The sequence below is a fragment of the Silene latifolia genome, chromosome 11, assembly GCF_048544455.1.
Source record: "Silene latifolia isolate original U9 population chromosome 11, ASM4854445v1, whole genome shotgun sequence".
NCBI classification, from domain to species: domain Eukaryota; kingdom Viridiplantae; phylum Streptophyta; class Magnoliopsida; order Caryophyllales; family Caryophyllaceae; genus Silene; species Silene latifolia.
Window position 1 is genome coordinate 121412606 of NC_133536.1, and position 12777 is coordinate 121425382.

General features: G+C 40.8%; 1 protein-coding gene across 1 annotated transcript; it reads right to left on the reverse strand.

Annotated features, from left to right (window-relative positions):
- Positions 1-9630: 9630 nt before the first annotated feature.
- LOC141613898 (uncharacterized) lies at positions 9631-12105 on the reverse strand. Its single transcript, XM_074432640.1, has 6 exons — positions 11679-12105; positions 11184-11498; positions 10652-10839; positions 10500-10603; positions 10199-10368; positions 9631-9731 (listed from the first exon to the last, which is right to left on the reverse strand). The coding sequence occupies exons 1-6, from the start codon at positions 12103-12105 to the stop codon at positions 9631-9633; spliced, it is 1305 nt and encodes a 434-aa protein (XP_074288741.1).
- Between the last annotated feature and the right edge of the window lie 672 nt (positions 12106-12777).

Consider the following 12777-nt stretch of genomic DNA (forward strand, 5'->3'; position numbering starts at 1 on the left):
TCATCCGTCAATTTTAAGCAATTTAATTAACTCGTATCGGTATACGATTAATTAAATAATCAATTAAGAGTATTTCCCTATAGGTATGACCTAAGGGGATCAACTGATCACCACCGTCGCACGACAGTAATGTCAAACTCTAGTCAGCCAATCATTACCGATATGTGTGGACCAGTTGACTGTAAAATATTACATCCCATATGTATTTTTAAAATGAGATTTAAACATGTGATCGTCATGATCGACAGTTGTGATCGCATTATTGTCGGAGGACACTTATTCCAACATAATCTTTAATCTTTTCACAAATTGCATTTGAATCTTTCTTTAATTATTTTTCAAGAATTCTTAAATCTAGTAGGGTAATTGAAGATTATTGGGTTATTATTTGGAAAATTGACAACTCTTCATCAATCAATCACGTTCTCTTCTATTATTCTTTCCTTTCCATTTTCTCATCTTACGATTGGTATAATTTCTGTACTCTTTACTTAATTATTGCTTATTGCTTTACTCTTCCATCATGTTTATACTTGTTAAGATGATTGACATCATTGTTAACATGTTTCCCATGATAATGAGTGAGTAGTTCCCTAACTAGGTATTAGTGGCGGACTAGCGGAGTAATTATATGATAAATATATGGTTAATGAGTTCATATAAATGCTTGCTTATTGTACTTTCAACTTATGCACATGTTCTTTTTGATAAAATGCTTGATTGACAACCTAACATGATTCTCTTATCCTTTCAACACGACTTGTAAGACATAAACTAACTCAAGCCTTGTTAAACAATGCATATAGTTAAATAGGGAAAACCAAGTCGACTTCTAGGTGTTGCAAAGTCTTGACCGACTCGGCTCCGAGACCTAAGTTTCCCTAGGAATTGTAAGATATAAACTACCTCGATTCCAAAAATAATAATTGCTTGCATCTATATGATTCATTTATGGTACTTCACAGGCCATGATTCATCTATGATCCCATGATTCCCTAGTGTTGTTAATTATTTGTTCACATCCTTATTTTTATTGCTTGTTTTACCTTTCATTGCTTTTTATTGCTTTTATTAGTTTAGAACCATCAAATTCAAACCCCCAATAATTGTGACACTAGCATAAATTCAGATAGATAGACTTAGAACCCAAAACACACCGTCTCGTGGATCGACCTCGACTTAACCACTAACTAGTTGTTTGTTGAGAATATAAATGTGTTTGATTGAGTGAACAACGACTCGCTCACCATCAATTAGCAATAAAGACAAGCCTGTAGATATCCGGTATCTGTTGAGACTCCAACAAACACCCGATGATTATCGGACTACAACATGTTTAGGAATCGCAGCGTTTGATCGACAGTTTGTGTATAACTATGCGTCGGAAAAATTAAAACGATTTCGAAAATAAAACTTTTCAAAAGTACCTGGAGTATTTAATGCTTGACGACGGGGTCGCATTGACACTAATTAGAGTCAAAACCGACACCGGACCCAAAACCGACTCTAAATTAAAATCCCGACTCCAACAACGAGTCAAACCGAGTCAAACGCAAAAACAAACCTTTCAAATGCTTCCATGTTAAGATTTCCCGGAATCCTAAATGGTCAAGTACAAATCAAGTTCTTCCAAATCCTAGGATAGAACAAACCATGATTACACGTGTGTGATAGCGACAAGACAACCGAAGACGCGCGAAATGGCTCGCGTCTCTTTGAGCAGCCAATGCGGCCACATCGCTCAAAACACACACAACCACCCATTTTCCTATAAATACCCCTGAAATGCCACCATTTTAGAGTTACGCGAGTGTCCGCTCCCTCTTTTCTCCCTTAAAATTCTAGACTCGACTTCTCAAGTCACCAACCGACACGTGTTTACGACCTACCGATCGTAAACACAAGCCTTACACATTGTTTGGTACTGTTATCGTGCATTAAACCACTTGACCGACCATCTCGACCACTACACTCACATTTCCTTATTTTTGCATTTTACGAAATCCGACACGGCTTCCATGACGCAGCCTTAAAGATACGGTTTTTCTCTTCTTTTTTTTAAGGGGGAAGGGCTAGTCGCCCCGATCTGCGACGGATCGTTTCCATGTCAGTCGAAATTCTGAAAAATTTTCGCTTTTTTCGCATTTTACACAAAAATCAAAAATTTATAACACGACGTCAATTTTCTTCAAAAAATTCAGACTCTTGCAAATCCGAGTCTTGATCTCTTAAAAATCAAATCAAATACACTCGCAAAAATCTGTTTTTAAAATTCACCCCTGACGGTTTGAGTTTTAAGTTTTTCGAGTTACAAATCAATTTTCATCAAAATTCGATGCAATTTAATTAATTGCTCGAAATTTCAAATCAATTTCTTTTGAAAAATTCAAACGTGACGACTTGTCGCGGAATTTTCAAAACGTCAATTTAAATTTCAAATTTAACTTCGAGTCATCGTGGTTAATTTTTGTTTCCATCAAATGCTTTTACGTGTTTACATTTGTGTGTACGTGCTACCTGTTGCCTGTTTTCTACACTAACGATGCAGGAACTAGTGTGAATCAAAGGGGAACTAACAACCAACAACGCTTCTCCGAAACACAACACAAAAAAGCCAAAAAACACAAATAAACCACAATCCAAAAACACATATATACAAACCGCCTCACGCAAAATACATCGACACACGTTTGATACAAACGACTGACCATACAAACAGGATCCGGTACAAGTTTTTATCATACAGACACTGACCTAAAACAACGAACCCGGGGCTATCTGCCACTTACCAAACTAAGCACTCCATATCCCTCCAGCCGAAAAAGAAAAGGAGTAACAACAGAAGCAGAGGTGGTTACCATGACGGTAATACCACATTCCTGCTCCACGACAAAAAGGAAAAATGATGCCTGGCAGATTTTGGATGACATGACAATCGGAGATCGTAACTCAGCTCGTCATCCCGACGTTGACCTCCAATCATCAGAATTCGGCGACGAAAAGGAACCATGGCACCGGGCGCTACCCCGATGTTGAACCCCACTCATCAGACATCCGCCCTCTGCAGACAACCGCCGATGACCAGTGTACAGTAAAAGGCAAGGCAAAGGCCACCAAGGAGAAACACAACCAAGCCTATAACCAAAAAAAGGCGCCTCCCTCCCTCCAGGATCATCCCCGTCCTCTGAAGCCTCCGCAACGGACTTGGTAGGCCCCGAACACTCCCCTGCAATCAAAGAAGCAAAACAAAAAACGTCAGCCGAAATTTCGGCATTACGACGGCACAAAATGGACAAATCCAAAAAAATAACCTGCAAAACAAAACAAAGGCAATCCCGCCCAAACCCAGCCAAACAAATCAATCCACAAAAATCACACAAAAAAAAACGACTCGCCTTTCTTTTCAAGCAAAAGACGAGTCAAAACAACAACAACAACAAAATGCCACCTCGAGACCCACACAAGGTCCAACAACAACCAAAAATATATTCCCGACACAACGGGGTATTTTCAACGGCTCGAAAAAGGCAGTTTTGCCCCAATTCAAGCACAAACAGGTCAAAATTTCAAAACCGACCACAACAAAACAACGTGATTTTATCACATCTCAAAGCGACCTAAACTACCAATAAGGTCCATTTCAAAACAAACTGACTCAATTCGAGCTCAAAATGACGCTCATTTTGACAGACATAAGACCGCTTCAAAGGCAAAAAGTCCAATTTTGCCCACAATACCCCAACAAAGGTTCAATGTGGCAAACACGGTCTTTCCTGACAACAATACAACCTAGTGGGGTGCACAACTCGAGCAAACAAACTTGACATTGTGAAATAAGACGGTTTTACCGCCTCATTCACGTTTTTCGAGCATAGGGAGCGGGAACGGGGACCAAAATGCAAATTAAAAGCACCCCTATACTCCTAAACAGGTTTCTAACCTAATACAATCATCAATTTCACTCGAAAATGGCTTAATCAAAAACGCCCAATTCGATTTTTGAGGATTTAGGGTTCCGCCCTAATTTAATCAACAAAAAGACAAACAAAAACAAATGGATTCAAGAGGATTTATATACCTTGAGATGACATGATGATGAGAACACGAAATCAAGCAAGAAATGAGGTCGAAAATGGCGTCTTTCTTTGTTTCAGGTTTTTGTGTTTGAGGAAGACCAAGTGAGAATGGGGAGCTTCCCATTCCCGCGTCTTTTCTACAAAAATAGGGAAGCTCCTTTCCTTCGAAGGTAGGCTCGCGCCTCAATGGGTGTTCCTCTGCTTTGTTCAGCGAAATTCTGGGCTTCGGCCCAATTTCCCATACAAACTACCAATTTTCAAACGACGGTAATAAAAACCGTCACTTCAAACACAATAATAGCAAATTCAAGATTTACTATTTCTTCAAATTTCAACGACGACAATAAAAACCGTCATTTCAAAAACAATAATAGTGAAATTCAAAATTCACTATTTCTTCAAATTTCGAACGACGGCAATAAAAACCGTCATTTCAAAAACAATAATAGTGAAATTAAAAATTCACTATTTCTTCAATTTTCAAACGATGGCAATAAAAACCGTCATTTCAAAAAACAATAATGGTGAAATTTAAAATTCACTATTTAACGACGATAATAAAAACCGTCGGTTCAAGCGCAAATAGTGGAACTCAAATTCGTTGTTTTCAAAATTCTGACGGCGGCATTAAAAGCCCCCATCGGTCAAAAAAACTATAGCAGGATTCAAATCCGCTATTCCCACAAATTTTTCAAATCGTGGGAAGACAAAATTAAAGTCGTCCTCCCCAAACACACGTCGAACGACAGAGCACGCATCTGTCCTTTTCCTACAAAACCAACGGTAATAAAAACCGCTATCTCTCTTCGAGATTCAAAATCACCGCCGACCACGGGGGCCAGCCTCACAAACCTGTCCCTTTCCGGCACCACAAACATTCAATACAAACACCAAGATTCCCTAACAGGATATCGGGGGCTGCCATACGAAGCCCGCTAATTCAAACAAACTTTCTGAAATAAGCCCATCCAACGCGGCTATTTCCGCGGTCGATCAATCGACTCTTCAACATGGCTGGCGAGCCTCAAAACGCATCACTTTTGACATGGCTGGCGAGCCTTACAACTCAAATTGCTGGCGAGCCTTACAACGCACATGGCTGGCGAGACTTACAACGCACATGGTTAGCGAGCCTTACAACGCATCATGGCTGGCGAGCCTTTTAACGCACCATGGCTGGCGAGCCTTACAATGCACATGGCTGGCGAGCCTTACAATGCACCACGGCTGGCGAGCCCCTTTCATATACGCACCACGGCTGGCGAGCCCCTTTCATATACACACCATGGCTGGCGAGCCCCTTTCATATACGCACCACGGCTGGCGAGCCCCTTTCATGTACGCAACGCGGCTGGCGAGCCCCTTTCATATACGCACCACGGCTGGCGAGCCCCATTCATATACGCACCACGGCTGGCGATCCCATTCATATACGCACCACAGCTGGTGAGCCCCCTTCATATCCGCAACACAACTGGTGAGCCTTTGTCCGCGAAGATGCCTCGGGTATGGTTCCTTCTTATGGCTGGCGAGCCTTTGTACGTAGTCTAACGGACTTTAACGACCCGCACGGACAATCGACAGACTCTAAACTGTTCCCGGCAACAGGTCCTCGGCTCGTGCCCTCAGGTCGCCTTGGCGTCGCCCTTCCCGATGACAGGTCCTGGGCTCGAATCCTTTCGAGTCGCCTCGACGTCGCTGCTGTCTCCAGGTTGTAATCTTCGATTGACCTGGGGGTCTACTTTGACTTTCGCCCTGTCTAAGCCTCAGTCAAAGTGGGGGCTCTGTAGATACTTGGTAACTGTTGAGACTCCAACAAACACCCGATGATTATCGGACTACAACATGCTTAGGAATCGCAGCGTTTGATCGACAGTTTGTGTACAACTATGCGTCGGAAAACTTAAAACGATTTCAAAAATAAAACTTTTCAAAAGTACCTGGAGTATTTAATGCTTGACGACGGGGTCGCATTGACACTAATTAGAGTCAAAACCGACACCGGACCCAAAACCGACTCTAAATTAAAATCCCGACTCCAACAACGAGTCAAACCGAGTCAAACGCAAAAAACAAACCTTTCAAATGCTTCCATGTTAAGATTTCCCGGAATCCTAAATGGTCAAGTACAAATCAAGTTCTTCCAAATCCTAGGATAGAACAAACCATGAGTACACTTGTGTGATAGCGACAAGACAACCGAAGACGCGCGAAATGGCTCGCGTCTCTTTGAGCAGCCAATGCGGCCACATCGCTCAAAACACACACAACCACCCATTTTCCTATAAATACCCCTCAAATGCCACCATTTTAGAGTTACGCGAGTGTCCGCTCCCTCTTTTCTCCCTTAAAATTCTAGACTCGACTTCTCAAGTCACCAACCGACACGTGTTTACGACCTACCGATCGTAAACACAAGCCTTACACATTGTTTGGTACTGTTATCGTGCATTAAACCACTTGACCGACCATCTCGACCACTACACCATCACTAAACTTAAAAAACACTCTTTTACTTGCTAAAACGGTTTTCAAACCGTGTTTTCCGGCCAAACAAGTTGATACACTTTCGGCGGTTTCTCGTCTCAAGCCTAGCATGTAAGTATGAGGGTGTAAAAATCTTCTTCTATCATATTTTTTATTTGTTTCATGACTATAACATGCTAAATTATGCATGACATGGTCCAAATATAGGATGAATGAGCCAAAACCGGATTTTTGGTTGACGCAGAGGCTACTTATGTAGCAAGTAGGCTCGCGCCTAAAGCACTTCCTCACCTAAATCCAAACCGTGTTTGGTCTCTTCCTCTCTTTTATTTTTATTTTATATTTGCAATCGTTTTTACCATTTCAAATATTTCAAACCATTTTTATGATAAGTTTTTAACCATGAAACATTAATCATCCTTGGTTCCTAATACCATGACGGTTTAGTCCGTGTCTCAGTGATAATATTTTGTTAATTACATTATAAAAGGTATTTTGAAACCTTTTGTTTCATTTCTTTACATTTTGAAGGGTATTTTAAAGCCTTTCTCATTTCTTTACATTTTCAAAATAAATATATTAGTCACCAACATAAAATCATCTTTGGTTCGACATACCATGTCGGATTTTAACCCGAGTACGATGATGAACGTTGACTAATTACAAACAAATGAACATAAAACAATCAGTTCATAATCATTTTCAAAACTATTCATGTCAAGCTTGCAAAACCAAACCCGAAGTCGAATATTGTCAAAACAATGACGATTATTCAAGTCTCGTTCTTCAAATTAGCAAAAAAGCGGCCTAAACGACCTTTTCGAATCAAGACGGGTTTAAACACCCATTTTTCAATACATTATATAAACCTTTTTAATGGTCAGAAGACGTCTTTCATCGTCTGTTGGCCCGCGCCTAAACAGGCCACTTATGTTTCCATTTTCAAACCAGGGCAGACCCATTTGCATCGCCAGCAGGCTCGCGCCTCTTATGGCTGCCTGACGCAGGATCTGTTCCCCTTCCAGCATTTGTCCAGGACGCTCCCGACTTCGGTTAACCCGAATATAGGACGGACCAGATGACGAATCTGCCCATTTCACATTATATTTGCAAAACGTCTTACTAAGACAAATGGATCACGTTATGCACCATAAACCTAACTCGGTAAATGAATGTTTAATTTCCGTCTTGCATACAAATCAACATTAAATCCAACTTGACATCAAATAATTGATACTTCGATTAAACAAACTGACATAGAAAGCTCACATATTAGGTTCAAAATAGTGGATGCGCATTCATGCATTTACCCATTTTATCAATTTTTGCATTTAACCAATCAAGATCGATCAGTAGAGGCCGCTACCGCGGGCGGGATTGGGTATCCAATTAAAGGGCTTCCCAATACGTACCTTCACCTCTTACTCAGAAACTTTGGATAGTGGATGACCTTATCCAGGGCGTACGAGAGTCATTCTAGAGATAGGATGCTAAAGAGGGACGATTCCTTATCTTTAGTGCCTATGTCAAACAGCGCTTTTTGCCTTGGTTGACCTAGGTATAAAGTGGATTCGAACGGTTCCAAGCATCCAACAAATGCTTGGTGGCGACTCCGAACATCTCTTGCATCGTTTCGAGACCCTTGCCGAGACGAAACTGACCGATCTAAAACGATCCGATCGAAAGCATTTTTACGCCGCCGAGCGTGGCTTTCAAAAAGACCGATATACGTCCGCAGATCGGCCTGGCGTGTTGGTGGCTATGTCCACAATAACAAATTAACCAATTTAAAAGAAAAGCAGAACAAAATAAATCTTACTGCCAGAATTCATAGCACCAAGAGCTTTGACAGGCTTGAAAGCCATGGAAACACCCACGCCCTTCAGGCAACGAGGAAAACTCTCCACTTCCGAGCAAATGGCCACGACCTCTCCACATGAGGAATAGCCAAAAAAGCAGTTACCCTTTCAAAAGGATACTCAATAGTGCTCACCCAATAATCTACTTCAAAAGAAGGTATATCTTGTTAAATATTTTCCGCTTTACTTTGAACTAACATAATATCTGCAGGGCAGGTAGAAATTGCAGGATACTTACCACTAACGCAGGCATCAAAATTGAGATACGCCAGGTCAGGCAGAGTTGGTCCTGATGAACATATAACCAGCAACCCAATTATTGTCGGCACCACTATCCAGGTTGCTGAGAGGACGATTAGACGAAGGCTTAACCTTGAAACTAACCCTGCCAGGACTATGTGTCCTCAAAGAGTAGCAACTCTTCAAATAATCCAGAGTAAAAGACAGTTTATGCTTGTCACATAAAAACTCAATAGAATGAACCACCTTCGAGACCGTGGTCATGATCTAGTAAGGAGGAATACCAATTTCCTTGATCACTTCAACCATCAAAGGAGAGAAAGGCAACTTACAACCAGCCTTGAAAGCCCAATCATGCATACAGAACCAACCATGGCATGCCCAGTCGATCTAGATTAGAGAGTCTTCAGGAATCCAGACTTCAGCATTAGCAGGGATAATCCCTTTCTCCTTCATATTTTCTCAAACTCGGGCTTGAGACAATTGGGAAGAGAAGACTATTTGGCTTGAATTAAAAATCTTTATGGAAGATGGACACCATCTCCATAGCAGAAACAAAGGAGATTAAACATGAAGTGAAATCGGTTCCTGTATGGGTCAAGTTTTTTTTTGGGGTGAAATGTAAAAAACAAATATTGAAAAACCAGTGACAAATACATCAAGAGTTTCAGCTAGCTATTGAGTCTAGCTATACAACTTGCTTAAACAATAACAAGAACAGTTCTCATCCTAACTTATCAAGCCATTGTCTATCCTTTTGGGATATTTTGCCTCTGGTTTGCTGTTGGATTCTTGTTCCGATGTCATATTGAATCATGCTCACACATTTAGCAGGATGTATAAGCCTATGGTCATGCCTGCTTGCATTCCTTTGCATCCAAATATGGTAGATTGCAGCATTGATAATGCTGTTCAGTACCCCTCTCTTGAGTCTGGAATACCTTTTGTTCAACCTCCATGCTTACACATTATCCACTGATATTTGAACACCAGTCTAATGCTGCATAAGCTGTATGACCCTCCTGCTGTAAGGACGGGAAAAGAACAGATGATGCAAGTTCTCCTCCCCCTGCTCAAAGATACAGCAGTTGCTATCTGTGCTAATCCCCAGTCTGTATAATTTCTCCTTAGTATTGACCCCATGATGCTGATATAGCCAGGCAATGACCCCATGCTTAGGAAGGGTCCATTTTTTCCATATTAGGTGGTACCATTCCACTTCAGGGTGGACAGGACTGAGCCAAGCATACCCTTTTTTTTATTGTGTATTCTTTACCAGGGATACAACTCCATTCATTCTAATCATAAGCAGGCTGCAATTCCTTCCTTATTTTGCATACCTTTTTCCATGTCCAACTGGCCTCATTAGGTGGAGTATAGTTCTCTCAGGTCTCCCCCTCAAGTATATAATGTGCACCCACTGAACCCAGAGTTTGGAAGGTTTACAGTGAGCCCACCATAATAGTTTCCCAATGGCTGCCTTGTTCCATATGTGATCAACTCTCAGACCAAGACCCCCACTCTTTTGTCATGTACAAATTTTATCCCAGGCCACAGTTGGGCTTCCAGTGTATTCAGACCCTCCATCCCATAAGAAATTTCTACAGATAGCTTCAATCTTAGCTAACACAGCTTTTGGAATAATAAAAATAGAAGCCCAGTATGAATGAAGAGACTTATACACTGCCTTAATGAGCACCACCTCCCTGCATAAGAAAGCTTCTTAGTACTTAGCATCCTTGTCCTTTCCAGAACCTTATCAATCAGAGGTTGCCAATCTCTTACTGATAATTTTGATGGTTTTTTAGGGACCCCCAGATATCTAAAAGGCAAGTACCCCTCAATGCATCCTGAAATGTGAACAATTTCTTGTCTAAGAGCATCTGACACTTCATTAAAATAGACATTTGATTTACCGTTGCTCATTTTTAATCCTGAGGCCTGTAAGAAAGTAGAGAAAGTTCAGAGCAAGATCATAATGGATGTCACATCACGTTTACAGAAGAGAAGGAGGTCATCTGCAAACATCAAGCTACTTAACTTCATAGCTTTACATAGAGGATGGAATTTAAAGTTCATGGTTGCAGTAGTGTAAGCTAGAAGTCCAGTGAGATATTCCATACATATGGTAAAGAGTAAAGGAGACAAAGGATCCCCCTGCCTAAGACCCCTTTGGCCTTTAAACCAGCCAAAGTTATCACCATTTAGGTTAAAGGTATAAGAAGTTGTGGTGACACATTATTTGATGAGACTGATGAAGTGCCCTGGGAAATTCAGCTCCTGCAGCATTTGAAACAAGAAGGACCATTCTACAGAATCATAGGCTTTTTGGAGATCAATTTTGAATAAGCATCTAGAGGAAGCAGATTTCCTCCCATAAAGTTTTACAGGTCCTGGCAAATTATGATATTCTCCATTATGCTCCTACCCTAAATAAACCCACCCTGAGTTAAGGATATAATATGAGGGAGGAGCTGCCTAGCACAAAGCAGTTTAGAGATACATTTATGTCCAACATTACAGCATGCAATTGGTCTAAATTGTAGGACAGTGGTAGGATGGGCCACTTTAGGTATCAGTGTAATGTTGGTGTCATTCAGTTGCTTCAGCAATTTGCCACTTCTAAAAAAATCCTGAATGGCTTCACAAAAGTCCTTACCAGTTATATCCCAGGTAGCTTTGAAAAATTGGCTCGAGTACCCATCTGGACCTGGAGCTTTGTCATTAGGTATACTGAATAGAGTTTGTTTGATCTCATCATCAGTGACAGGAGCTAGCAGCAGTAATTTATGACTCTCCCCACATATATTACCTTGCTGAATCACTCTGGTACTGACTGCAGTATACAACTGTTGATAGATAACTCTAGTATCATGGAAGAAGGAGGTGTTGGCATCCCCTTCAACAGTCTATTTCATTTTAGCTTTCCGTTGTAGAAATTCTAACTGAGCACTATACAACTGTTGATAGATAACTCTAGTATCATATTCCTGTTGTATTAAACTTGATTCATTACGGTTCACTCCCACGGATTGCCGAATCTTAGTGAGCTTGGTTAGAGCAATCTCTGCATTCCTCTTAATGTCTAAGAATTGAGCTCTATTCAAATTTTTCGGGCAAGGTTTTAGAGCCTTTAACTTCTTTACTAGTTCAAACATTTTGGTGCTCCTCCGATCACGGTGCCATCCTTGTTGAACTATTTCTTTGAAGTTGGGGGATTGACTCCACATGTTGAAATATTTGAATGGTCTAGATCTGGTTCCCTCTTGACTATCTTGTTGAACCAAGCAAGGAGTATGATCAAAGTTTCCCTCAGGAAGGAAGTGAGCAACCATATCAGGATAATCATTCAACCAGTCTTGGTTCATCAGGAATCTATCTAATCTGCTATAGATTCTATCAGCTGGACATTGCTTATTATTCCATGTATACAGAGCTCCCATAATAGGATTGTCAATTAATTCACAATATTGGATGCATTGCTAGAATGGCATAGCCTCAGCTATAGAAAAGGACCCTCCCACTCTTTCAGTCTCATTTAGAACACAGTTGAAGTCACCTCTAATAGCCCAGGGACCTTGAATGTTAGCTGCAATTATGCTAAGATTATTCCACAGAGGTTCTCTTTCAGTACCACCATTAAAAGCAAATAACTCTAGTAGAAATTCTAACTGAGCACTATACAACTGTTGATAGATAACTCTAGTATCACATTCCTGCTGTATTAAACTTGATTCATTAGGGTTCACTCCCAGGGATTGCCGAATCTTAGTGAGCTTGGTTAGAGCAATCTCTGCATTCCTCTTAATGTCTAAGAATTGAGCTCTATTCAAATTTTTCAGGCAAGGTTTTAGAGCCTTTAACTTCTTTACTAGTTCAAACATTTTGGTGCTCCTCCGATCACGATGTCATTCTTGTTGAACTATTTCTTTGAAGTTGGGGGATTGACTCCACATGTTGAAATATTTGAATGGTCTAGATCTGGTTCCCTCTTGACTATCTTGTTGAACCAAGCAAGGAGTATGATCAAAGTTTCCCTCAGGAAGGAAGTGAGCAACCATATCAGGACAATCATTCAACCAGTCTTGGTTCATCAGGAATCTATCTAATCTGCT